At 29.5% G+C, this 27640-nt stretch overlaps 4 protein-coding genes and 1 long non-coding RNA gene across 6 annotated transcripts; 2 read left to right on the forward strand and 3 right to left on the reverse strand.

Moving 5' to 3' along the window:
- Window positions 1-1173: 1173 nt before the first annotated feature.
- Window positions 1174-4375, reverse strand: LOC101489981 (probable NAD(P)H dehydrogenase (quinone) FQR1-like 1). Its single transcript, XM_004485622.3, has 4 exons — window positions 4217-4375; window positions 3968-4061; window positions 1653-1915; window positions 1174-1560 (listed from the first exon to the last, which is right to left on the reverse strand). The coding sequence occupies exons 1-4, from the start codon at window positions 4237-4239 to the stop codon at window positions 1329-1331; spliced, it is 612 nt and encodes a 203-aa protein (XP_004485679.1). The 5' UTR covers window positions 4240-4375; the 3' UTR covers window positions 1174-1328.
- Window positions 1986-9998, forward strand: LOC113783949 (uncharacterized). Its single transcript, XR_003470004.2, has 2 exons — window positions 1986-3710; window positions 9444-9998. It is a non-coding gene; the product is annotated as an uncharacterized lncRNA (long non-coding RNA).
- Window positions 7964-11661, reverse strand: LOC101507627 (G-type lectin S-receptor-like serine/threonine-protein kinase At4g27290). 2 transcript variants are annotated; one of them, XM_027330127.2, is made up of 7 exons: window positions 10263-11661; window positions 9994-10116; window positions 9722-9870; window positions 9296-9506; window positions 8942-9179; window positions 8703-8853; window positions 7964-8485 (listed from the first exon to the last, which is right to left on the reverse strand). In XM_027330127.2, the coding sequence occupies exons 1-7, from the start codon at window positions 11545-11547 to the stop codon at window positions 8189-8191; spliced, it is 2454 nt and encodes an 817-aa protein (XP_027185928.1). In that variant the 5' UTR covers window positions 11548-11661; the 3' UTR covers window positions 7964-8188. The 2 variants fall into 2 exon arrangements, with proteins under 2 accessions (XP_027185928.1, XP_012568681.1); XM_012713227.3 differs by having other exon boundaries at window positions 10248-11660.
- Window positions 11662-15673: 4012 nt separating this feature from the next.
- On the forward strand, window positions 15674-20810 carry LOC101490837 (receptor-like serine/threonine-protein kinase SD1-8). The gene is made up of 7 exons (XM_004485625.4): window positions 15674-16979; window positions 17636-17782; window positions 17876-18066; window positions 18148-18358; window positions 18497-18734; window positions 18824-18971; window positions 19101-20810. The coding sequence occupies exons 1-7, from the start codon at window positions 15713-15715 to the stop codon at window positions 19410-19412; spliced, it is 2514 nt and encodes an 837-aa protein (XP_004485682.1). The 5' UTR covers window positions 15674-15712; the 3' UTR covers window positions 19413-20810.
- LOC101490514 (receptor-like serine/threonine-protein kinase SD1-8) lies at window positions 18496-26186 on the reverse strand. Its single transcript, XM_004485624.4, has 7 exons — window positions 24805-26186; window positions 21600-21758; window positions 21288-21478; window positions 20952-21162; window positions 20572-20809; window positions 20332-20482; window positions 18496-20233 (listed from the first exon to the last, which is right to left on the reverse strand). The coding sequence occupies exons 1-7, from the start codon at window positions 26090-26092 to the stop codon at window positions 19916-19918; spliced, it is 2556 nt and encodes an 851-aa protein (XP_004485681.1). The 5' UTR covers window positions 26093-26186; the 3' UTR covers window positions 18496-19915.
- Window positions 26187-27640: the final 1454 nt, after the last annotated feature.

Genomic DNA, 27640 nt, shown 5'->3' on the forward strand with positions numbered 1-27640 from the left:
ATCCAGGTTATGTAATTTATTTATAATATATTAATACAAACCACCAATTTTTTTTCAACACACTTCATATAAAACCTAGTTATCTTTTCACTTCAATTAACTTTCACTTCTCTATTTTTAACTTTGTATATCTATGCAGATTGTTAGTAACAAAATATGTCATATATAGTGTCATCCTATCTTAATCATCTACAATTATGAATTCGATCTCATGAAGTCATCTTTGTTCATTTCTTGAGAAATTTGTATCTACATCGGTAATGTGTTGAAAAATCAAAACTCATTATCTATTGTAATTCTATCATCTTTTCACTCCAATCAATTTTCACTCATCCATTTCTAACTTTACATATCTCTCTATATTAGTTGGTAATAAAATACGTCATATCTAATGTTAACTCATCCCAAATATTTTCGTGATCATCTGCAAATATAAATCCGATCTCATAAAACTATCTTTGCTCATTTCTTAAAAGATTTGTATCCCAATCGATAAATTTCTATACACCTATGAAACTAATTATTTTATTAATATAATTTTTAGGTGGCATAAACAATTAATAAAATTGAGATGTAACTTATCATGAATAAAATTGAGATGTGACTTATCATGGTGGTATCTTTGCACTTTTAATTTTGCTTTAAAAATATTATTCGATCTCATCTCTTCAATTTCAAATTTATAACACATTTGATTGTATCACATTGACAAATAATTTAACATTATTAGTTGCAAATGTTCAAAAGTTCTTTAACAAAATAATTATAATTTATTCTACAACTAAAATAGTTCAGCAGCAATAATGATGCAAATTAACAAACCAAAATTTAAAATGTGAACACAAATAAATTATATATGTTTATAAAAAAAAATCATTTTTATTTAATGTTGACATATTTAAAACTTTAATATTCTCTTAAATTTTTTTGTTTACAATTACTTATATAATTATTTTGCAAAAGATATTTTGTCTTGTAGCAAAAGTTAATAAGATTAATTAATTTTGATACATTATGGATATAAAACTTTTTATAGTGTGAATCATTCATTAATTTATTCAATGTATATAGACTCACTAATGAAGTTTACAACACTCATATCCATTGTGCATCAATCAATCACCTGTACTATACCAAAAGTGGTGAATGTTTATCGTATAAGATAGGATAGGATTGGTTTAATAAATATCAAAAGCAGTGACAATGATTATATTCAGCACATGCAATTTATTCTCTCACTCATTTATTATATTGGAGGATACATAATTATAAATGACAATATGTTAAGTGGATACATAATACTTAATGAAAGATATGAAGGACATAAATCATTGTGGTCCCTTGAGCTTCTTAGCAATTCCAGCAAAGTACTTCCCCTGATGAAAAGCTTGAGCCAATTCTAACTCACTAGGCTGTCTTGAGCCATCCCCTGCATATGTTCCTGAACCATAAGGTGAACCACCTTTCACCTTCTCCATCTCAAACATGCCAGCTCCAAATGTGTATCCAACTGGCACAAATATCATTCCATGGTGAACAAGTTGAGTAATAGATGTCAACCTACAGGTACATTGTAAAATCAGAAGAGTTGAGACAAAGACACAATATAGAAAAAACAAAGAGTGATGGAAAGATAAGAATGAGAAACTGACGGTGTAGTCTCTTGGCCACCTCCTTGAGAACCAGTGCTGTAAAAGATGCCAGCAGGCTTTCCTGCAAGTGACTGTTTGTTCCATAGGCCTCCAGTTGCATCCAAAAATGATTTGAATTGTGCAGCCATCATTCCAAATCTTGTTGGAAAACCAAACAACAAACCATCAGCTTCAGTGAGCTCATTTGGTGTAATAATTGGAACATCACTCTTTGGAGGTGCTCCCATCTTCCCAAGTACCTCTTCTGCTAATATTTCAGGTACCTATACATATTATAAATATTCTAAGCTCACAAATTACATTCCTTATTTGTTCTGAATCATATATATTATTTGAAACTCGAGATAGATGTTGATGATTTTCCTCGTCTTCATTGTTGAGACGGTTAAATGATCCGTGTTAGTTCCATAAAAACAAGAGAGAAAAATTAATACCGTTAACTTATTTATTTATCTTATTTTTGTTGGAATCCACATTAACCAGATTAGTATCTCACTTCAAAAGATGAGTAGAACTTGCTAATTTTTTTTTTTAAGACTCATCATTAAGTGTTGCTAATTTGTTAAAATTTTAGGTGAATTTTAAGTATTGGTCCAGAGTATATCCACTAAAACTTTATTAGGATCACGTTAAAAATTCCAATCTTTTAAAAAGATAGAACTTTCTCTGTCTTTAAATATAAGACTTCGTTAAATAAATTATAAAAATTAAAAAAGTTGATAGTAGTATTATATTTATTGATGATTAATATTATTTTTATAATTTTATCATTCAAAAGAAAAACTTTGAATAACTTAATTAGGGATGGCAATTAGACCCATACCCAGTGGGTACCCGCAAAAAAAACCCACAATGGGTAGGGTAAAAACCCGCATCATGGGTATGGGCATGGGGACGGGTAATTACCCGCAAAATTAAGCGGGTATGGGTGCGGGTACGGGTACTGTAGTACCCACCCCGCCCCGCACCCGCACTTATATAAATATATTATTTATTTATTTAGTTATTTATTTATTATATTAGTATTTAGTTTAATTAATTGTTTTCTTTTATATTTTAACATCTATTAATATCATTGGACCATTACAATATTTATAATTGAAACATAAACGTTTGCAAATTTTTTAAGAATCTGATTATGATAAATAGATAAATAATTGTGATTTTATAACTAATAGTTATATCTTATTAATCGTGACTTTATAATTATACTTGCAACTTTTTATCAATTATCTCAGATAATATTATCATATGACTTGCAACTTCACAAAATATTATTATAGATATTTAAATATGTATTGTAACAAGTGTTCATTTGAAATGTTGAGTCAGAAAATATTTTGATTTATAATATTTTATGATTGGATTTAAGATATTTAAATAATTTTTAAATTTAATCACAATAATATCATTTATTTATCGATTTTTTTTAGTTAAAGTGTGGGTAACGGGTATGGGTACGGACACTTAAGTATCCAGAGGGTAAGGGTACGGGTATTAAAGTTGATACCCGAGAGGGTATGGGTATTTTTTAAAATCGCGGGTATGGGGACGGGTACTATAGAAAGTAGGAGAGAGAAATGTGTGGGCATAAAATGGAATGTAATTGAATAGAAATACTACCAAGACACTCACTCACTCACACCATCTTTCACTTACAAAACCCTCTCTCTCTCTCTCTGTAGAGATGACAGTTATCTTGTGAATTTTCTTCTCTCTTCTTCCAATCGCATTCAATCTTAATTTCCTTGTTCTTATTCTTCTTCTTCCTTCAGCTCAATTGAATTTTGGAATCGAATTCGAAAGAATTTCATTCCCTGTACGCAAAACGAGGTCGTTTTTTGGATTTTAGTGTGACGTCCTAATTCAGGGGTAATGGTCCCCAAGACAAACACAACAAGACTATTCAGTTTCAAAACCCTAAAGGAGAAAATTCTCTGGTTCTCTCTATCCCCATCAAGAGAGCAAGGTCTTCAGGGTGTTTTGCTGAGGAAGATCACCCAACCCATTGGCTCTATCATCATCATCTCAGGATTTCATTAATGGCAATTCCCACAGGTACGCTTCCGCCTTTGGCTATTCATCATGTAATTGACATGGATTGTTGAGCACAACGTTATTAAGGTTTTTCCAACAATTGGTATCAGTACCCTACCCAAACCCTACCCATTGCCATCCCTAAACTTAATTAATATTTTTATTATAATATTTATCAGATAGTTACAGAAAAAATTATAAATTAATTAAAGAAAAATACAGTTGAAAATTTAAAGAGAGTCTTATAAAAAAAAAAAGATAAATAATTTTTTACAAACCTGCCAGAGTTTTGCTTCAACACCTTCTACAGAATCAGCTCCCTTTTTGATCTCTTCAGCTAGCTTTCCAACATGTCCATACATAGAATAGTAACTAAACATGGAATGTAAATTTAAATCAGATTCATGATAGACAAATTTAATAGAAAAAGATGTTATGAGTCAAAACATAAACATCAATTGGAGGAAGTAATTGCCCCAACAGGTTATAGAAAAAGTGAGAAAGTAGAGAGAGTGAAAATGGCTTACACAATGTAAACTTTAGTAGCCATTGGTAGTAACTTGAACTGCTCTGTTCTCTCTGTCTCTGTAGAAACCAACAGGTGGTATTGTTGTTGGTGAGTCAAACTTTAGTAGCTTGCATATTCTTATATAGATGCAACCAAATCCATTTTCTTTTTTATTTTATTATTATTATAGCCGCCTTAAACAATTTGATTGGATCCCAACTAATAAATGAAAACAATTTGATTGAGGTCCAGTTAAATTATGCAGAATATGCGAATGGACCACAAAACTTTCAACATAAAAACATTGCATTCTATTTATGAATTATTATAAGATATTTAATAATTTGTGAATGTTACAATATGTAACTAATATTTTGCAACTTCAAAATTTTATATCCCGTGTAGTTGCTCTGTAACAGCTATGAATGGGTATAATTATTATTATTATTATTATTATTAATTAATTAATTAGTTAATTAAAATTAGTAGATTAATATAATTACGCCAAGAAATTTCTGGTCAAATAAAGATTATCTATTATTTCATCATAAGAATTGGCCAATGCTTATATAGACCATATAAACAAATTTTCAACCAAATAATTATTTAATAACTTATTTATTCGTTCACGGAGTTGTTATTTATCAAACTATTATTATTATTATATAAATCTTTTTTTGACTAATCTAATTTTGATGGTGAATACTGCATGATTGGTGGGTCAGTTCTTAAACTTACATCATACCAACTGCGGAGTTGTTGAAATTAAACCATGACAGTTGACACTTAAAAATGATTTAAAATTCAAATCGTAAAGTTAATTAATTTTTTTCTCATCAAATTGTAAAATTATAATAACAAGCTTCTATGTCTTCAATATGCCAAATGAGTCAAGTATGCCTCATGAACTTGTCATGGAATTGAGACGGGTCATTTTAGCCTTCGAAATTTGTGAATAAACAAAAAATTATTGAAATTCTATTATGCAATCAATTTAATCATTCTATTAAGTTATTCTTTTAAGATATATGACATGATAATTAAATACATATATATATCGCTCCACGTTAAATAACTATGTAATTTTTATTGATTGGATTCTTTTTCGAAAAAAAGTTAAAAATAAAAAATGAAGAGGGTCTTGACCTCGTTAACCATTTTGAAGATTTTTCTCAATGCATTTCTTTGAGTTTCAGTGGTGTGTGTTATGATGCGGCATAATCCATTTCAATTTCTTTATTTTATTTAAAAAAAAATTGACATTAGTGTTTTATGTGATTTAGATGTTTTGTTTCCTTTTTTATGGATCTTTTATGATTGTAAAAAGTCATGTTTTTCTCTGTTCCATGATTGTGACAAAAAATTAAGTATTGCAGCATCTAAAAATTATAGTGGGAGAACAACTCATAATAACGGTTAATATTCACGGTTAAATCAAAGCCACCCTATTTTTTTTTTTTTTGGAAATTCTCTTTGGGGTTTTGACCCTCTTTATTGATAAAAAAGCCTAAAATTGTACCAAGCGACAATAATTTGTCCTATATTGTTTTTTTTTTTTACAAAAAAAGTTAGGGTGAGACAATAGTACTCATGTCCAAAGTAAGAAGACTTTTAGACTCACTATAGAGTTAAAATCTACAATTTATAAATTTAATGTCTCCCTATTTATCATTGGACCAAACTATAGAGTTAATTTGTATCATATTCTGGACCCATATGAATGTCAGTATAAGCGAATTTGTCTCTACTTTGAAATTTTAATATGATTTGTATTCAAGTTTTCTAAATTCTAAAGAGTTGTTTGTACGAGTTGTTATAGCTTAGGCAAAAAATATTAAAATAGTTTAAATATTATGTAATGTAGCATTTGCATAAAATAGAGGTAGCTTTCAATATCACAGAAATTTTATGTTTTAAATCATCTTTCCTCATATTCAATTCAAATTTGTCTCCACTTTGAAATTTTAATATGGTTCGTTGAAGTTTTCTAAGTGTTATTAGGGGCAGGAATAGGCCACACCAGATCAGACTGTGAAAGACTTGACCTGACATTTTTAAAAGTTTGGTCTGAAAGCCTATTTAAAAGCCTACTTAATAATTTTTAAAAAATATGAAACAAACATAATTTAAACTCTAAAAAATTATTTTTTTGTATCAAATAATAAATTTTTTTTTCTGAAACAAACACACTAATTATTACTTCTTAAATAAATATGGAACGACCGTTGACTGATTGACTAATTGAACGACTATCGAATATGGAATGACTACCAAATATAAAATCGCTACCGAATATGAAACTACTACTGAATATGGAATGCTCAATGAGTGATTGCCTAATTAATAGAATTTAAAATAGGAAATAATATTATTAATATAATAATAATAAATAATATTAATAAATAATAAAATATATATATGCGCCCTATCAAGCTTAATATGCTTTTTTAGAAGTCTGAGCCTGACCTATTTAAATAAATAGGTTTTAAAAACAGTCTGAGTCTAACCTTTTTATTAAATAGGCCAGACCAAGTCAGATCATAAATAGGTCAGATCATAGACCATGACAGACGGCCTAGCCTATTCCCATCTCTAATTGTTATTGCTTAGTCAAAAATACTTTCAATATATGTTATTTAATGTAGCATTTGCATAAAATAAAGGTAGCTTTTTTTATGACAAAAATAGGTAGCTTTTAATATAAAATAATAATAATAATAATAATAATAATAATAATAATAATAATAATAATAATAATAATAAATGTTTAAATAATGGATCTAATATTCAATTGAAAAGGAATATATTACGGAGCTGCGCTCCTCTGAGTTAAAAAACCTAAACACAATTTCTTTGTACAATAGAGATGGTGATTTAGATTTTTTTTTCCCATTCTAAGAGTACTCTCTAAATTATTATTATTTTCATCTACATAAGTAGTTTCTATATACAATTAATTTTATTTTTATATGTTATTCGTGATTTTGTAGTTTGAGTACGACTTAATTTTATTCAATTTTTTGGTATTGTATTATTTGATTTTCTATTTTTTTCAATCAATAATTTTAGTGTCATCAATATTACAAATTCAAATACAAAATCAAACACACTTTCATTTTATAATTACCACAAATAATTTAAATTTGTATACTTCGATGAAGTAAATTTTTGTTTATGCATTAATTATTAAATCACATCAAGTAGACATTTGGTTATATATTTTAGTCACAAAACTAAAACAAAAAAGGTGATGTCATAATAATTTAGAGATTATTTATATGTTTTTATGAAAAACTTTTCTAATATTGAAATTTTGGAGTAGAGTGAGCTTATTTATGTAATTATAAGTCACGAAGTCAAGAGTGAAATTAACACATGAATGCTTATTTATGATTAATGATTGAATCAAACTTCATTATTGTCAAAACCCTTGGATTGATTATTTTTAAATCACTATTTTCAAATCATATTTCTTATTTGTGATTGTTTCATCTTCAAACTAAAACGCTTAAATATTTTAATTTTCTTATTTAATTTGTTTGAAATATCTAAGTTAGTTAATTAAAAAATAATATAGATTGACACTTTTATTGCAAATAAATTTTTAACTCGATTTTATTAAATTTGGTGGATTCAGCAATGGACAAAGTTAACATTTTCATAATATCTTCTTTTTCAATATGTATTAGATTAGATATGCATGTTATAATTTATAAAGCACTAAAATAACAACAATTAATAAATAAATAAAAATAACAACCATTCCTTCACCAAAAAAAATAAAAATAAGAACCATATGTTTTCGTTGAGTACATATATTATATGTACACATTTGTTGAACTTTGAAACCAGAGATACCCTAGAACTTAATATACAATATACTAATCATTAAACATTTATTAGCATTCTCATCATCCAATGCCTACATTATATTTTAACAAAATCAAAATATTGATAGCACACACAAGTAGTGCGGAGGCAAGTACCTAAATTAACGACCCTCAACCAAAGTAGTAACAGAATTTAGCATACCACATGATGATGAATCTGTGTCTAAGAAACACCTCTCTGAATACAAACCTGGTCTTTTAGGTTTTGGGAGCAACACACTTTCACCATCCAACATCAAAACCACTAATGACATTGTTGGCCTTTCTTCTGGCTGTTCTTGAACACATAAAAGACCAACTTGAATACACTTTAAAATTGATTCAGGGGTAGGAATATCATCCTCAAGTAATGGATCCATCAGCTCAATGCCCCTACCTTCATTCCAAAGCTTCCATGCCTAACATATTAAAAATTGAAATTACTCATTTAACTGAATTATAATAATATTGCAATTTGATCATGTGTATCGAATTATGCATCGACAATGTACAATTTTTTTACACATTCATCCGATCAAACATTGCCACGATGTAATTTTGTTACGCTATTAATGCATAATTCTTAAACTCTTTGGTTATTTCAAGATATATGTACATTCAGTGTATTATACTCACATGGCCTAGGAGATTCAATTTGTGATCAGGGTGAAAAAACCCTTTGTTTTTCTTGCCACTTAATAGCTCTAAAAGTAAAACTCCAAAGCTATAAACATCAGATTTGAAAGAAAAGTGTCCGTCTATTGCATATTCTGGAGACATGTATCCACTGGAGCAATTGTAAAACATAAAATGAATTTAGTAATTACAAGTTAAAAAAACATTTAGAAGTTAAAATCAATTTTTTTTGTACTTACTAGGTTTCGACTATCCTTTTAGTCTTTTCTTCATATTGATCTCCCTCTAACATTCTCGCCATTCTAAAACCAGAAATCTTTGGATTCATTTCGCAGTCTAAAAGAACGTTGCTTGTTTTCAAGTCTCTATGAATTAAACTTAATATCGAATCTCTATGAAGGTAGACAAGTCCCCTAGCAATGCCGTTAATTATGTCTTGCCTCTTTTGCCAACTAAGCGCAGAGCGCTTGATTTCATCTGATTTAGAATATTACATGAGTTATACAATATAATATGATGATTAAGGAAAAATACACCTTGAGTAAAAAAATAGTAAAAGTACATGTTTGTTCAAACATTGTTAAAAGACCAACCAAATAATAAAGTGTCCAAGCTTCTATTTGGCATGTATTCATAGACCAACATTTTATCTTCTTCATGAATGCAACAACCAAGAAGCTTGACTAGATTTCGATGCTGAAGTTGAGAGATGAAAATAACCTCATTCTTGAACTCTTGCAGGCCTTGTACAGATTTCTCTGAAAGCCTTTTCACTGCTATGTCTTGTCCTGATGGAAGCTGGCCCTAAAAGTTATAACAAATCCAATATATTATCATAGTTGTTGAAAAACTAAGTAGTAATTTTTCTTGTTTGAATAATTGGATCTGGATCAACTAACTACAACGACTAAAAGATGAATGACAATATGAAGAAAATAGTGATATTTTAAAGTGTAGTATGGTGGATATATCCTATTTTTTAAATTGATGAAAATATATGGAATGAATCAACAATTTACTTTGTATACAGGACCAAATCCACCTTCTCCAATCTTATTGTAAACAGAGAAATTCCCTGTTGCAGCTTCAATAATGGAAATATCAAAACATGGGAGTTCAAACTCACTCCTACTTCTGCCAACACTAAATTGAATACCTGTCACTTCAGCTGTTTATAGAAGAAAAAATACAATGATTGATATATTAGTGATACTTGATCAAATAAGACTATATGGTTCAAAAAGAACATGAAATCTTCTACAACTAGAAAAACAAGATATCTTTAGTTTACCTCCATTTCTTCTCCATTTCTTAATTATCAACCACAATGCTAAGACAATAATAGTTGAGGTTACTGATATACTCACAGGAAGTAGTATGAGTTTCTTCCTTTTACTTCTCTCAACATTTGAATCTAACTCCACAAAAAAAAAAAAAAAACAATTACATGAAATGTATATAAATGTAGTTTAAAGTAACAAAGAACCATTAATGTAATAAATGTACTAGAAAAAAACAAGTGAGCCAAAATTTTGTGCCATATACCTTCAATATTCGTACCTAGTTCTGAAGCTGAAACTCTCAAATAGAAATCTTGTCCATTCACAAAATCCTCCCTTATATCAAATAAATCATCAAACCAAGTAATACAACCTTTGCCACTTGCATTTATATCAAGTTTTGCATAAGCAACACGAGAACAGTTTTTGGAGCATTCTGCCTCACACTGATCAATGCTGATACTATAGTTTGCATGAAACTCAACAGCATCTGGTAGTTTCATTCCTGTAAACTTCTTAAACACATCTCCATTTATACAAACCCTTGAATTCTTCCTAACACATCCACTAGACCATTTAAGCATTTTCCATTCATGCATAAGCTTTGGCTCAAAACCATTCAAACACTTACAAATGGGAGAGTTTTTTATGTTACAACTTCCATAAGCACCACAAAAGCCATAATCATCACATTGGTCACCTTGAACATTGAATTCAGAAAACCAACTGAGATGATAATCATTCCATGTAAAATGCTGAATCAAACCAGATTCGCCAAGCACAAACCTTGAAATGATGTTGTCTTTAGTCTCATAAGAATACAAAACTTGATCAGAATCAAAAACAAATATTGGTTTGAAAACAGGATTTTCTCTTAAAACTGGATCATCTTTGAATTGTTTCACATACCAAGGTCCACTTCTGAAAACTTTCTTATCACCCTTTTGAAGAAAAAGCTGAGGAAGTCCACGTGGATCAACACTGTAACTATATTCACCTGAAGAAGGATCATCATTGCTTTTCCAAGAAGTTAAATGTATATTCAAACCAGTTTTGAAGTTCCAACCAAGTTTCATTCTTGGTAACAATGTGTCAGAAGGATAATCAAAACTTTGCCACAAATATTTCTCAGAATTTCCATTTTCAAAATCCTTCAAAACAAAGTTTCCAGTGTCTAGAAGCTGTGCTACTGGATTTCTTGCTGACCCAGATGAATTTGAGGACCAAAGAACAATTCTTTTGTGGTTGAGAATAATGAGTTTTCCATCATTGTTGAATGTTAATGAACCATTATAATTAAAAAGTGGTTTATCTCTATTTGCAACCCAAATAACAGTTCTTTTTGGAATATTTTTATACCATATTCCAAGATATGTGTAAGTTGAATTTCTAGGAGTGAAGAAACCAAGTTCAAAATTTTGTGATGGTGAAATTAGTGTTTGGTTTCCAGTGATGGATTGTGGTGGAGTTATGGTATCTTCTGCTTTCAAAGGTGTTGGAAAAAAAGATATTAAATAGAGAAAACAAGTAGCAAGAAATGGAAGGGTGAACTCTGTTTTCTCCATGACAACTATTTTGATCCTTCATGTTTAGAAAGAAAATGTCTATTATAAGAGCAGAAACTATAATCTCTAATTCTATTATTTAACGTTACTGTTTCAAAAATCTTGTGTTGATGACTAGGAATTTAATTGATCAGTTTAGTTTAGTTTAATTAAGCAAAATAATTCTTTAATTGGGAGTAGGTGTGCCTTCAGGGTCCACTTTTCTTTTGTAAAGTCATATGCAATGATTAGTTAGTTTACACATATGATTCCGTTAATTAATGCAAAAAAAAATTAAGAAAAATCGTTTTCACAATAAATTTATTAATAGAGTATATTCTCTTTTAAAAATTAATATTTATTATCTATTATAATATATTAAAATAATATTTAATTTTTTTTATTGACACGTCATTTATTTATGTGCCACATACTCAAATTTATTTTAAATAATCAAAAATAAAAATTTAAATGTGTCATTCTCTATAATTACTCACCATTTATGAATTACATCTTATATTCCTTTATTATAATACTTTATCATTTATATCTCTAAATACAATTTATTTTTATCATTCACGGTTGTTACTTAATCTATCAATGCATGTGACTATTGTTTTCATCATTTCTATTACTAAACTTCTTTGTCTTTTAAACTTAGACGTATCTAATTAACCTTTAAGTCACCCACCATTCCTTAATAAATTTGTTAACATTAATCTATTATCATCAATGTGTTTTCTTTAATTTCTCAATCAATTGGTAACATAAATTTTAAATAATCAATTCATTATTCCTACTTGATAACATAATTATTGTTTATTCTAAACCAAAATTCATCCTATTTTGTAATTTATCAATTTTTACCATATTGCAATGGCCACAATTTATATTATCATTTTACCACACACAATATTGCATTAATCTCATATAAAATCACAATTACAGTTTAGAAGAACTTGCATTTAAATTTTTTTGTAATTTCTTGCAGGGATCAAATTTGTCAGTTTAGATTTGTGATTTTCAATTTCAAGTTTCTATTGAGATTTGTCGGTTTAGATTTCTTGCATTGAAGAAGTAAAATTGGCGTTCTTTTCAATTATAAAAAATGCCAACAATATAGGATAGCCACCGTGATAATGTTATCTCATTTTTGAATTAATGACTTTTTATGATTTTGTACTATGATTTGGTTATGTTCTACATTTTATGTTTGATAAGTCTACATATTTTTTATATGACTGCATTGTACCGATCCGTTGTTGTGTAAATGTGAAAGTGATTTAAGTAACTAAAAAAATAATAGATTCAACATCCAAATGATTGTTACTGGACATTGATGTTGCTATAAGGCACTACTCCAAGATGGAAAAAATTATATTCATAAATTCTTTACCATATTAAACATAGTTTGGTTAGTAGGATATTGGACAACAAAATAAATATAAACAAATTCACCACACTAAAATAACTCTATTAATTTATTTTTATCGCTGTTAATTTTTATTTCAATTTTATTGTGTATATTTTAGTATAATGAACTAAAACTTAATACTTTTGTAACATTATTAAATATATAACAATGCAAATAAAATTTCTACAATTTGTATAAATTGACACCTTAATTGTGATTATAAAATATATTTGATTGTTATAATACAATTTTGTTAAACTTGTAATGTTTTCAAGCATCAATTGTCATTTGCATATTTGTAAATAATTCTTTCACTATATCTTAGTTTTACAATATCAAAATAATTTTATATATTGTGAACTCAACCTCTAACGTACTAATATTTTACAACATACTTATTTAAATATAATTTTTCACTTAAAATCAACACTTTTAATTCTCTACACAATTAAAAATAAATAAATTTAATTTCCTAAAAAAACATGCATGGATATACATCTAATTTATTTATTATTATTAAAAGAGAGAAGTAGTCTATCTTTTAATTATTTAAATTTAATTAAGAGTATTTTTATTTCACGTCTATAACAAAATAGCACAGTATAATATTTTAAACTCACGTGTGTTAAGTGAGACTAAATGCTAAGGACTCTAACGTCAATGAGTGCTGGAAAATGAATGTTATAGCGCCAAATATTTTTTACCTAACTCTTTACATTAGGAATAAAAAGTCATAATCATTGATTTGATTTGGTATCTCTAAATAGTAGAATGTTGAAGGTCTCGATCTTTTTTCTTTTTGTTTCTGTCACGTTTCCTTCTTTTTCTGCTTCTGGAATGTAAAATTTTCCATAACCCATGTTTAAGTGGGGCCAAACGCATCATAAATTTTGGATTATTATTTGAAAGAGATTCTATATGTTCAAATGTGATGTGATTGTTAAAAATTGATTATGCATATTACGGTATGAAGAATTGTTAGCATGTGTGTTTGACCTTGTTAATTATGTGTGAACTTTGATCTAGCTGCATCAAGAGTAAAATTTTGTACAAGTAAACATATTAGCAAGCAATGATTTCTTAAACTGTGGGCAGCTACGGTTAAGACACTTAATTATACGATTTGAATTTGAAATTAGATAATAAATAAAGACAAAGTATTGTGAGGTGAAGTTTTGGGTCCTTTACTTCTAAGTCGTGCATCAAAACATTTTTTATGAAAAGGTATCAACTTTATTTATTTTCATAGATGGGTGGATCCATAAACTTTATTTTAAGAAATCATATCATAAGCTTAAATAGAACTTTCTTCAAATTACTTTTATTGATTTTGGAAGTATCTTCAAATTACTTTCTCCATCAACACCACAATTTTTGTTTATTCTCAATGTGTCGCCGCCTCTATAGACGTATTGTATTCATTGAACTTTTCATAGCCCTAAGTCATGAAAATGAAATTGCGTAACGTACTTAATTGGTCAATTTTCAACCATCTTTTTGTCTCTCTTCTAGAACTAGGATGGAATCCTCTGCCCCGCCGGCACTCTATATATTCTGTATACTACAAAAACTACATTGTTCTCATTGACATTAACTAACAATTTTTTTATTTTTTATTTTATTTTTTATTATTATTATATTAATTATTTTTGTCTCAACCACTAAATCAACTTTGTATCACTTATAATTAGCTATCTTCTACATTGTATTAATGATATTATTGAATACACCGATAGTCGAAAAAAGTAACATAATAAAGTAGTATTATTTTATTTTTTTATTTTTCTTATTATATATAATAAGAGAAAGAAAACAAAAATTATTTTTTCAACTTCAAACTAAAATCGACTTCATATTGTCTTTATTAATGGTGGTTGTTACCTTAAACTTTGAGAACATTATATCAATAATTCAACATAAAACAAACGATATTTTATCAAGTTGACGCATAATACAATATCACACTTAAACGAATAAATTATAGATAAAACACGAATAATAGTTAAATTTATATAAAAAAATATTTTTATTTAAATAAAAGGAGATAATAAAATAATTTACACGAGATATTAAATAAATAAAAAAGCCAGAACCATCCTTTATAGATAAAAAAAGTGAGGAACTAAGTTTTTTTTCTTACGGAGGCAGCACTAGATTTTCTCTCGTTTAAACTTAATTTGATCTATTTCTCCAAGGAGTAAAATAAGTAATAAATACACATGTGTGACTTTTTCTTATATTTGGAAGAAAAAAAATTCCAAACATGGTACCGGTGGTAGTATTCGACAGCACATACATATCTTATTGAACATTTTATAGCATTATCTTTGCTTTTGATGTCACCCTTCCTTTTTTTTTCTTAGCTGCATTCTGTGCATTTTCCATCACATTTATTTGTAAGCCGATAGCAGTAACTTATAAAAAATTCAATACCCCCTAAATTTAATTTAATTTTTGAATCTTTTGGGATAAACTCACATGGATGGAGGTGTAAATTAATTTCCATCAACCCAAAAAATCAACTTGATATTTTCTTCTCAAAGAATGACATAAGGCAGAAGTTATTATGTGTCTGCAGTTACGTATGCAGTCAACTCCAATATTTGAGTAAGCTTATCTGTCCAAATAATTAATAATTCCAGAAAAATTCAATAATTTACGTCCTACTTTTGACTTTATTAACTCCCAAAACAGAACGCAAATATTAATATATTCTTAATATATGTGATAAGAAATAAAAAAGATTTTGATTTTAGGAACAAACATTGCAAAATGAAAGGTTCCACTTCTGCAAAACTCTTCATTTTATCTGCATGTTTTTTCAATAGTGTACTCTCTATTGATACATTAACTGCAACACAATCACTTGGATCTAACCAAACCCTAGTATCTCCACAAAATATATTTGAATTTGGTTTCTTTAACACAACCATTTCCAAATGGTACATAGGTATATGGTACAAGGATTTTCCAGATAAAATATATGTTTGGGTTGCAAATAGAAACAACCCTCTTGAAAATTCCAATGGAACTCTCAAAATTGAAGAAAGTGGAAACTTGGTTCTTTTCAACCAAACAAATAATCCTATATGGTCATCAAATCAAACCACAACCTCTGCTACAAACCCTGTTCTTCATCTTTCAGATGATGGAAATTTGGTTCTCAAAGAAGCACAAGAGAAAAACAACACCAACTATATATGGCAGAGTTTTGATCATCCAACAGATACTTTGTTACCAGGCATGAAACTTGGTTGGAACCTCGACACAGGCGTCGAGATTCGAGTAACATCATGGAAAAGCCAAGATGATCCATCAAGTGGTGATGGTTATTTCAGTCTTGATTATCATGGTATTCCAGATATTTACTTGTGGAACAAGCAACAAAGGGTGTTTAGAAGTGGATCATGGAATGGTGAGAGTTTTGGTGGAGTACCAATACTAAATACAATATCTGTTCTTAATGATAAAATTGTTGCTGATAAACATCAAGCTTATTACTATCCTGCAAGATTATTTCAGTCTAATTTGTCTAGACTTGTTGTGAATTGGACCGGTTCAATCGAACGTTATGCGTGGATCGAAAGCACTAAAACTTGGAACATAGTATGGAATGCACCTGCTGTTGATTGTGATCATTATGGAGCTTGTGGTCCATTTGGTATATGTGACTCAAATGCCTTTCCTATATGCAAGTGTGTGACAGGGTTTAGTATCAAGAATCAAGGGCAATGGAATTTGAGAAATTTTTCTGATGGGTGTGTGAGGAAAACAGAATTGGAATGTGGAAAGGATAAGTTTTTGCATATGAAGAATGTGCAATTTCCTGATACTAGAAGTGTGTTTGTGAACAAGAGTATGAATCTATTGGAATGTGAATCTAAGTGTCTCAAAGATTGTTCTTGCACTGCTTATGCTAATGCTGAGATTACTAATGGTGGCACTGGTTGTGTCATGTGGAATTATAGTCTTGTAGACATGAGACAGTTTTCTGAAGCTGGAACAGATCTCTTTATCAGATTAGCAGCTTCTGATGTAGGCAAGTCATTTCTTTATGTTTTATTCCATTAATATTTTTCTGATGACCATGTTATTGTTATGAAAAATCCACTGGTTTTGTTGATAACTAAATACTAATATCTGTTGGAGAATCTGGTTGACCAACTTTAGTAGGGTCTCCCATTACAAGTTACAACCACGTTTTGTCCATCAACAAGGTTCAAATCTTGTTTAAGAGATCTGAGTTCAATTCCACTCGAACTAATGTAATGTTGGTTTTTATTCTTTTAATTAATGACTACATTTTCTTTCTTTTTTTTTTTTTTTTAGTTTTTTAGATAGAGTTGTTATTGGATATTGGATCAAGGTGTAAATTTTTTGACTAATCAGGAAGTGATTCCTTATAGACGTAGTCAGGGTTTTAAAAGATAGTATGCAATGGAAATTGTGACATTATGGATTTTTATGTCTTTGCAACTGCGATTGAGTGTGCATCAGCCATATTTAAGTGGAGTTTTTGACCAAATCAAGTGGAATTTAAAACCTTGCTTATAACTACTTTGTCTTGATATTATAATATGAACAATATACTTGAGCAAGATATTTATGTTTATTTGGGAAGAAGGCTAAGGTAAGCCAAATGTAATGCAAATGATATTATACACTAAAATTCCTACTACTTTTTTTCAAATGAAGGTGGGACAGGATCTTCTGGTGGATCTAAAAAAAATGCAGGAAAGATTGCTGGAATTACAATTGCTATAGTTATCTTGATTTTGGGAGTGATTATATTCATTTTGTGGAAAAAGAAGAGAAGACAGAAAGGGAATACTAACCACAGTGGTACTTGAACCTAATTAATTAAACATGCTACTTCACAATGCATGTTTTCTAAACATTATATAATGTTTTTTTCTTGTTTTCTCTATAAACCAGGTAATTCTGATAGAGGTCAGATAACACTGTTATCTGAGATGATGTTTTCAAATAGCAGAGATACTTCAGATCAAAGGAACATAGACGAACTGGAGTTGCCACTGTTTGAATTTCATGTCATATCAGATGCTACAAACTCATTCTCTTTAGCAAATAAACTTGGAGAAGGTGGCTTTGGAACTGTTTACAGGGTAAATAAACTTTCATTTTTTACATGGATTTTATTTTTCATCATTGTCAATGTAAAAAAATTTACTCTATGGCGAACACAGGGTAGGCTTGTAGATGGCCAGGAAATTGCTGTGAAGAGGTTGTCAACAAGCTCAGGGCAAGGAAATGTAGAATTCAAGAATGAGGTAAGATCAATTGCGAAGCTTCAACATCGAAATCTTGTACGGCTCTTTGGTTGCTGCATTGAGAAAGAGGAGAAGATGTTGATCTATGAGTACATGGAAAATAACAGCCTAGATTCTATTTTATTTGGTAAGTTTATGACACAATTTTAATTATCATCGTGCATGGTCAAGAACTCAAGATTATCATTTGCAAAGTCTAGCTCTAGCTTATTGAGGTGTATTCAAATTATTGATATTTTTATTATTATGACTAATCAAATTTCAGATAAAGCAAAGAGTTCAATGCTAGATTGGCCAATGAGGTTCAATATCATATGTGGAATAGCCAAAGGGCTTCTTTATCTCCATCATGACTCAAGATTTAGAATTATCCATAGGGATCTCAAGGCAAGCAATGTTCTACTTGATAGAGAAATGAATCCAAAGATATCAGATTTTGGGATTGCTAGAATTTTTGACAATGATCAAACACACTCTAATACAATGCGAGTTGTTGGAACATAGTGAGTGCAACTGTAACCAACTGCTTAATTTTGTTTAGTACATACATCATGCCATGCCTAATTGACTTCATTATTAATTTATAAATCAGTGGCTATATGGCTCCTGAATATGCAATGGGCGGATATTTTTCGGCGAAATCTGATGTTTTCAGTTTTGGGGTTCTCGTGTTGGAGATCATTAGCGGCATGAAGAATAGAGGATTTCATTTCTCAGATGATCTAAATCTCCTTGGACATGTATGCCAAAAAGCTTAGTTTACTTGAATGATCATCTATTAACAAGATTTTAAATCACGGTCGCGACCCTTGAAAATGCAGGTGATTTTGTGCTAATATAATCTTTTTTTATTCAATGTGTGGTGATAGGTATGGAGGCTATGGAATGAAGGGAAAGCATTGGAATTATTAGATTCATCATTTGCAGATTCAATTTCAGAATCAGAAGTTATAAGATGTATAAATGTGGGGCTAATATGTGTCCAAGAAAAAGTAGAAGACAGGCCCATAATGCCATCAGTGGTGATGATGTTGAATAGCGAAACGGCATCATTGCCACAACCTAAGCACCCTGGTTTCGTCCTTGGAAGGAATCAGGGTGAAACTGATTCATCTTCAGCCAGGCAAGAAGACTCAAACACGATAAACCAAGTCACTGTTACAATAGTAAATGGTAGATAGATATAATCAATAACCATGTTGACTTTTTACACATTTAATATTATTTTGTGTACAATGGAGATTTGTATAGTATGGTTTTAACACCTTGTCGGGTAACTGGGTATTTTTATTGGTAAAATGTAAATTGAAGAGTGTTTTCTTATTATTTTGCTCGGCTGGAATGTAAGACAATTTTGAGAAGAAGAATGAAAATAGAAATTAATACTAGTTATAGTTAGTGTGAGACGCAACATATTATATTATGATAGCTATTATAAGCTCAAGCTATGTGAAAGTGATTTTTTCTGGTGCATTTTCTAATGATGTCTTGCCACGTTATTTAACAAGTTGAGTTCAGCACTTGCTGTTAACTTAGAAAAATTCTTAAATAAGGTATCGCCAACATAAGATTGGATGAGTATAAAATGATTGTTAACTGTCTCAAAATTAAACTCAAACTCTATATACAGAAACATTTATTTTCATGTTTCTGTGACTATACAAATATGTTGAATGGTATTTCACTACCTAGCATTTAGCAATGTGACAGTGACTTGGTTCACACTCCATGTTTCATCATGTTTACTTGAAGAGGAATCAGTCTCTTGAGGATTCTTTGACTTTCCAAGGGAAAACCCTGGACTTCTTGGTTCTGGCATTAGTGCAGTTTCACTACTTAGCATCAACAGCACTGAAGGCATTGTTGGCCTATCTTCTGCACGTTCTTGAACACACAATAGTCCAACATGTATGCATCTAAGAACTTCAGATGGTGTATATGAATCGCTGATCGATGAATCGATGAGTTCCAATGCATTGCCTTCTCTCCATTGGCTCCATGCCTAGAACAAAAAAAAAACAGTTCTTTCTTAGTACTTACTACTTAGTGTGGAAGATTATATCAAAGTATTCTAATTGAAGAAGAATCATTCTCGCGTACATTCTTTAGAAGATTCATATCATCGTTTGCATAGTAGAATCCTCTATTTTTATTTCCAGTTATGATCTCTAGTACAAGAACTCCAAAACTAAAAACATCTGATTTCACCGAGAAGTTTCCGTCCATAGCATATTCAGGAGACATATAGCCACTGCACATTAAGAAAAATACAAAATTATAAAGTCTCAAAGTATAGTGCAATATGTAGTACTCACTATAGTGCAATACTGTAGTACTCACTATGTTCCAACAACTCTCAAAGTATTTGCTTCTGTTTGATCTTTGCCGAATATTCTAGCCATCCCAAAGTCTGATATTTTAGGGTTCATTTCGCTGTCAAGTAGAATGTTGCTTGCCTTGAGATCTCTATGGATAATCCTGAGTCTTGAATCATGATGCAGATAAAGAAGCCCTCTAGCTATTCCACATATAATGTTAAATCGCCTTGTCCAGTCCAGTAAAGGTTTTCGGGTTTTGTCTGTAACATTATTTATTTATATTAATGTATTTGAATATAAAACATTAATAAGACCATTGATAATAAGCAAAAACATGTCCAAATTCTGCATCAAAAAAGAAAAGAGAAGGATTTAAGATACAAAAATGTTAAAACAACTCACCAAACAAAATGGAATCAAGGCTTCTATTTTCCATGTACTCATACACTAGCAGCTTCTCATCCTTCTCAATGCAGCAACCTAATAACCTAACAAGATTTCTATGTTGAAGCTTGACAATTAATTTGACCTCATTCTTAAATTCTTCAACTCCTTGTCCTGAGGTTTGTGACAACCTCTTGACAGCAATTACTTGGCCTTCAATCAACCTTCCCTGATATTTAGAATATAGCCACATTTACTCATGTTAGTGTTAGGATATGTGTATTATGAGTGCTTTGTGTTATTGAGTTATTATATATATGATGGATTGATGGTAGATACTAAAAAGATACATACCTTGTAAACACTACCAAAGCCTCCTTGTCCAAGTTTATTGGCTTCATAGAAGTTGTTTGTAGCTATTGTTATGGTATTAAAATCAAACATTGGTAACTCTAAGTCATCCATGTCCCTTTCTCCTGAGCTACCTCTATTGCTTGAAAATACCATCTCATTCATCAACAAATCTCGACTTCTTTGGAGAGAACCTAGTTTAGTCACAACAAACAAACCAAAACACTTAATTTTACCCTGTGGCACAATACCATGGTCATAATGCATTTATTAATTTTTAAGGAGAGACATAAACATGTACTACTTGTGCATTACCTCTTTGGTCTGTCTTCCCATTCAATCTACTTAGCAATTTCCTCTTGTTACATAATATGATAGCCAATCCCAAAATTATAACAACTGCAGAAATTGTGATTCCTACAATCTCAGCTCTGTGATTTGTCTTGTGAGAGTCACTGGCAGATCCTGAGTTATCTGAAGAAAAAAAAAACAGTTTTCAAATTGACATATTCATTTAATATTTGTTCTAGCTGTCAAAAGATATACTTTATCACATTGAGACTATTAATAATAAAACTAGTGAAGACTCAACACAAGAAATTAAAATACTCAAGACAGAAATATATGTCAAACAATCAGAAAGGAACCTACGAGCTCAAAACAAAAATATGCAGCCATTATTTTCTGTGTACTAGGGAACATTGTGATTGCATTGCATGGAATTTATGCACACAAGATTAACTTCCTAATTATTAGCAATTGATTTTCATTTCAGTTCAAGGACCAAAAAGAAGGAAACCAATTAAATTAGCTTACCTTTTCTATTATATTCATTTACTTCCTTCTTGTAAAATCAAACACATTATATTTCAATCATGATTTTTCTTACTAAAAAAAAAGCATTGTTAGGATGGAAAAGTGTCATATATGATATGTGGTGTCTCGTACTAGAAAATTGTTCAAAACACCAGCAACAACCAACGGTGTCACATTTAAGTAAATGTTTAAGATCTTCCATATTCTTACGATTTAAATGTGTGATTTGATCGGTGCTTGATTTAACAAAAATAAAAATAAAAATAAACAAATATGAATTGAATTTGAATACATAATATACATTTTCTTTATTTTTAGTTGAACCATCACCAAGCTTAAGAAAAAAGAGAGAATATTATTTGTTTTGAATTTCAAACTCTCCTCCTATTTGACGTATGACACAAACATGCAATTGTGGGAAGGCACCTACTCCCACCCAAATTTATAAAATTAAGCTCTTTTGGGTCCCCCCACTGGATTGGTGAATGGTGGCAATGTTCATTTATCAAATTATTTCCTTTTTTTTCACACATACCAAAATCATACCAACCATTGGCAACTCACCAAAGTCATAACATCAAGAGCATATGGTTGAATCTTTTCTCCACTTTCATTAATGACTCGTTAACTTCTTTTCTACTCCAACCAAAATTCTTTTTTGTTTTCTAAATTCAAATTCAAACATGAACATATATGCATACTATTTTACTAGCTGCTAAATTAAACTATACTGTAACATCAAAAAATAAAATTAAACTTTACTGATTTTTTTTCTCTATAGAGTCGAATTAATTATAAATTTTATTCGAAGAAATAGTTGAACTTAGATATCTTTGTCACTCCAATTCTCCTAAACTATCAAACCACTCTATGACTTCCAATTGATTAAATTATACTGTTAAAAAACATAATTTTTTTTATAACCTTATTATTTACTCTTAAAAAACATAATCTTGTTATTAATTTTTTTTAATGAAGTCACTTAAAGTAAAAAACACAATCTTATTATTAATTCATCTAAACTTTTCTTAATAATAAAAATGTGAATGCAAAAAGCCGACATCTAAAGCAACATTTGAAAAACAAATAATAATAATTTATATAGAAAAATTACTTTTCAAAATGTTATTTTCTTTTTAAAAAAATAAATGTGAATGTAACTATAAAATTTGAACGTATGGGCCAAGAAAGTCAACAGGTCGGCCCATGTCAAAAAGTGAGTGGGCCCAATAAATTCTTGAAAAGGATGGATGAGTGGAAAGATGCAATTCGTTGAGAACTTCATATTTGGTGACAATTCACAAACACGAGTTTCACGACTCCCACACGCAGCCAACCATTATCAAATGTGAGGAGACAAACTAGGTCTTCTATTTAGACAGCTCCAAAAGACGAAATCAAATCTGTTTCTTTTTTTTATTTATAATGTGATTAGTTTTATTTATACGTTATGTTTTTACTTTAAATAAATATTTATAGAGAGAAAAACAAATATAAAAAAGTATATAAAAGTTCAATGTGAAATATAATATTTATTTTCACTTCAAATGCTTAAAATAATGAAATCCAAAAGCTTGCTTAGAACCTTATTTCCTTAGTCAAAGTCAGATTCTTCTCCAGCTTAAAGAACTATGAAAATATAATAATAAAAATTATTTTTATTTTCTTACAATTTAAAATTATCTTATCTTTTCTTCTTCTCCAAGCACCTTCAAGTTTCAACCCAATTACCCCCCAAAAAAAATATATGTTTTCAATTATTTGTCAATGAAATTCCAAGCTTATATTCAGAGGAAAAATTATTTTTGTTATTTAAAAGGAACGCAAATATTTCATTGTTTGAAATAGTTGTCTTATTGCATACAAAAATAGTTATTTTATAATTATACCTTGTTATTGAATTGACATATATTTTATTCTATATAATACCATATTATTTTGAATTATTTATCTTCATTAAAAATATGGATTTAATCCATTTAAATTTGTTAGGAAACATATTAAAAACATATTTAGATCATCTCCATTTCTCCATCATGTTAAGAGATAAACATATATACAAGTAACTTTTATGTATTTGTAGAGTTTATAAAAATTATTTTTGTATTGATTATATCTCTTTCTCACTCTTACCATGAGAGAGAAACTAAGATAATAAAAAGAGTTTTGGTTCAAATCTATTAAGAATCAAGTACACAAAATAAATATTGAAACAATAACAAGGTATAATCTAACTTAAGTAATAAATCAATGTTAGAATTTATACTAAGAGAAATGTCCTTAATTAGTAATTTTTTCGTGGTATACATTGTAATTTTTTTTTATGCAATATATACACAAACATAATATTTCAAATATTGATGTAGGAGTATTTGATAAAAACTAAATATAGTAACTTTTCAAATACATTTTTTAGATATATTTCTTTTTGGAGGGAGTATAAATTATTTAGTTATTCTCCCTTGTGTAACTCATTAAAGTGAATGCCACAAACTTGTAAAACTTGTTATTAGTATTATTATTTTGCTTTTAAGAAACTTTCCAAGGCTTTGAATTGTGTATCCATTGAGTGTTTCACGAGACAAAAACACTTAAAGTTTTAATTAATCTCATTGAATCAACCAAAACACATATTACCCTCTAACAATGAAATAAATGAAGAAGAAAAACAATAAAAAAGTTGAATGAAAGAAAGAAAACGTACCTATCTCAGAAGCTGCTAATCTAACATAAAGATCTTGTCCACCATCAGAATAAGTTCTAATATCAACAAGTTGACCAATCCACATAACACAACCACTTCCTCCATTAGTCACATAAACATTAGCATAACCAGTACAAGAACAATTCCTATGACACAAATCACCACATTCCACAATACTCATTGTCTTGTTCACAAACACAGAACTTGTCTCAGGTAACTTCACATTCTCCATTCGAAAAAACTTGTCACTCTCACAATCCAAATTCGTTTTCCTAACACACCCTTCAGACCCATCTCTCAATTTCCATGCTTGTTCATTCTTAGGACTAAAACCTTTCACACATTCACAAACAGGGGAAGCATTAGAATCACACACACCATAAGGACCACACTCTTTATAATCATCACATTGATCTTTCGGTGCATACCAAAACTTTGTCCATGTTTTACTACTTTCTACCCATGTTAGACGCTGAAGTTCCCCTATCGAATTCACAACTAGTCTCGAGAAAATCGACCGATTCCCGATTGAAAATGAGTAGTTTACACCGTGTTCATTCGTTGAAAAATTAAAAACTATGGAATCTGTGTCAGGTTGCATCTCTGGTACACCACTGAATCTTTCACCATTCCAAGGTCCACTTCGGTATATTATGTTTTCACCATTCCGTAGGAAAATCTCTGGTAAACCATGAAAATCGATTTTGAATGAATAATCACCTGTTGAAGGGTCTTCACCTGTGATCTTCCATGAAGTTAAGTGCTTTTCCATTTTTGTGTCAAAATTCCAACCCATATTCATGTCTGGTAACAAAGTATCTGTTGGGTAATCGAAGCTTTGCCATAGAAAATTTGTTGGATTTTCATTCACGTTAGTTTCTCTTAGAACTAAATTTCCATTTTCCAGAAGCTGAAGAATTGGATTTTTAGCCGTTGTTTGATTGGAAGACCATACGAGGTTGTTGTCTGAATCAGATGAATTGAGAAGAACTATGTTTCCATTGTCACCGATTTTGAGAAACCCATTAGTGGAATTGTGAAGAGGATTGTCTCTGTTTGCAACCCAAACAACTACTCTGTCTTGAATGTTTTTGTACCATATGGCTAAATAAATGTTGGAATTTGTTCCTGGGATGAAACCAAGAACGAAAGTTCCTTTTGTTGATTCAAGGGTCTGATTTGTTCTGAGAATTTGTGATGAGGTTAAGGTATCTGTGGAGATTGAGATTGAGATTGTGGTGAGAAGAGAAAGTGAAGTAAAGAAGAAGAAGAGGAAGAAACATGGCATGTTTGGAGAGAATTGTTGATGAATAATGAAATGTGTTCATGTGGAAGAGAATTATATAGTTTTTTATATTGTATTTATTATTCTCTGTTGGTCATAATGGAAACTACTCTCAATATTAGCTTTCACTTATAGTCTTTCTTTTTATGTCAATTAATTACTCAATCAATGCTAGGTCAATAGTAGGATAATTTACTTACATAAGCTAGAGACAAAACAAAATTTTAAATATTTAATCTATCATATTTTATTATATGATTTTTAAATAAATAAAAATTATCTAATTATTTAATATTGTGACGAATACTATAAAATTATTTTTCATTAAAAGTGTATCCTCTTTATCTTTTTTAAAAAATAAAAATGTAAAATATTATAATCTCCTATTATCCTACTTTTGCATACAATTTATTTATTTCTTATTTTTCTTCACAGCTCTTATTTGATTTTGTTTTTTTAGTTTCTAAATTTTAAAACACAGTTTTTTTAATACTCAATAAAAAACTATAGTTAATTTTGATGATTTAGTTATGAAAATATAAAAATAAATAAGAAACGGTGATGAGATCATATTACCCCAAAAAAAAAATCGAGATAATTGAAATCCATTTAACAATTAATCTCTTCTATTATAATTTTTTTCATATGCACACAGAAATTGAATTATTGACCAAATTGCTGACGAACCTAAACATCTAGAATTTGTGTCAATACGTTTTGTTGGGGTTTAGATTTTATTTTTTTAAAGTAGCAAGAAACAAAATTAGTGGGACAGTGATAATACTTGATCTTTCCCTTTTTAATTTGAATAAGTTGATTATTTATTTTCATGTTGCTATTTACACAAATTTTATAATCAAAAAAATATCTAAACAATTTTCGTCAGGTTTATATTTATTTATTAATTATGAAAACACAATATTTTTCTTCTTGACTTGGCAAGTAAATCATATTATTTTGGTAGTGGCGGTCGAAAATGGTAACTAGAATATTAAGAGGGACTAAAATTGCTATTTAATTTATGCTTATAGTTTTGATGATTTGGTAAAGGAAAATGCTCGTGTATCCTGCCTCTCTCATACTGCCGCCGGCCTAATTAGGTGACCAAAAGCGTGGCACTTTGTACAACTAAAGTTTAGCTTCTTTTTTTTTAAAATATTCCGATGGCTTCAAAATAATTAAATTATTTGATTATTATTTTAAAGAAGAGGTGCATAATCAACTTAAATAAATAATTTGGTAAAAGATTCGAGTTATTATATGTTATTACATACTATTATTTTTTTAGGAAATGTTATTACATACTATATTGATCATGAAGTTTGTTGATTTATTTATATTTTGATGTTTCTCAAAATTAGCTTATTAGTCACTAGTCAGTGGTTACGGCCGGCAAGTTATATAATGTTAAGCTGACTCGATTATGTCAACAAAGCTATGATTTACTAATGACCAATTGCTATGTTTACGTAATTCCATTTCATTAAATAATACTCCGTTTGATTTCATATGCTATATATTTTATTATTTTGAAACAACATAATTTTGTTA

Source organism: Cicer arietinum, chromosome 1 (assembly GCF_000331145.2).
Source record: "Cicer arietinum cultivar CDC Frontier isolate Library 1 chromosome 1, Cicar.CDCFrontier_v2.0, whole genome shotgun sequence".
NCBI classification, from domain to species: Eukaryota; Viridiplantae; Streptophyta; class Magnoliopsida; order Fabales; family Fabaceae; genus Cicer; species Cicer arietinum.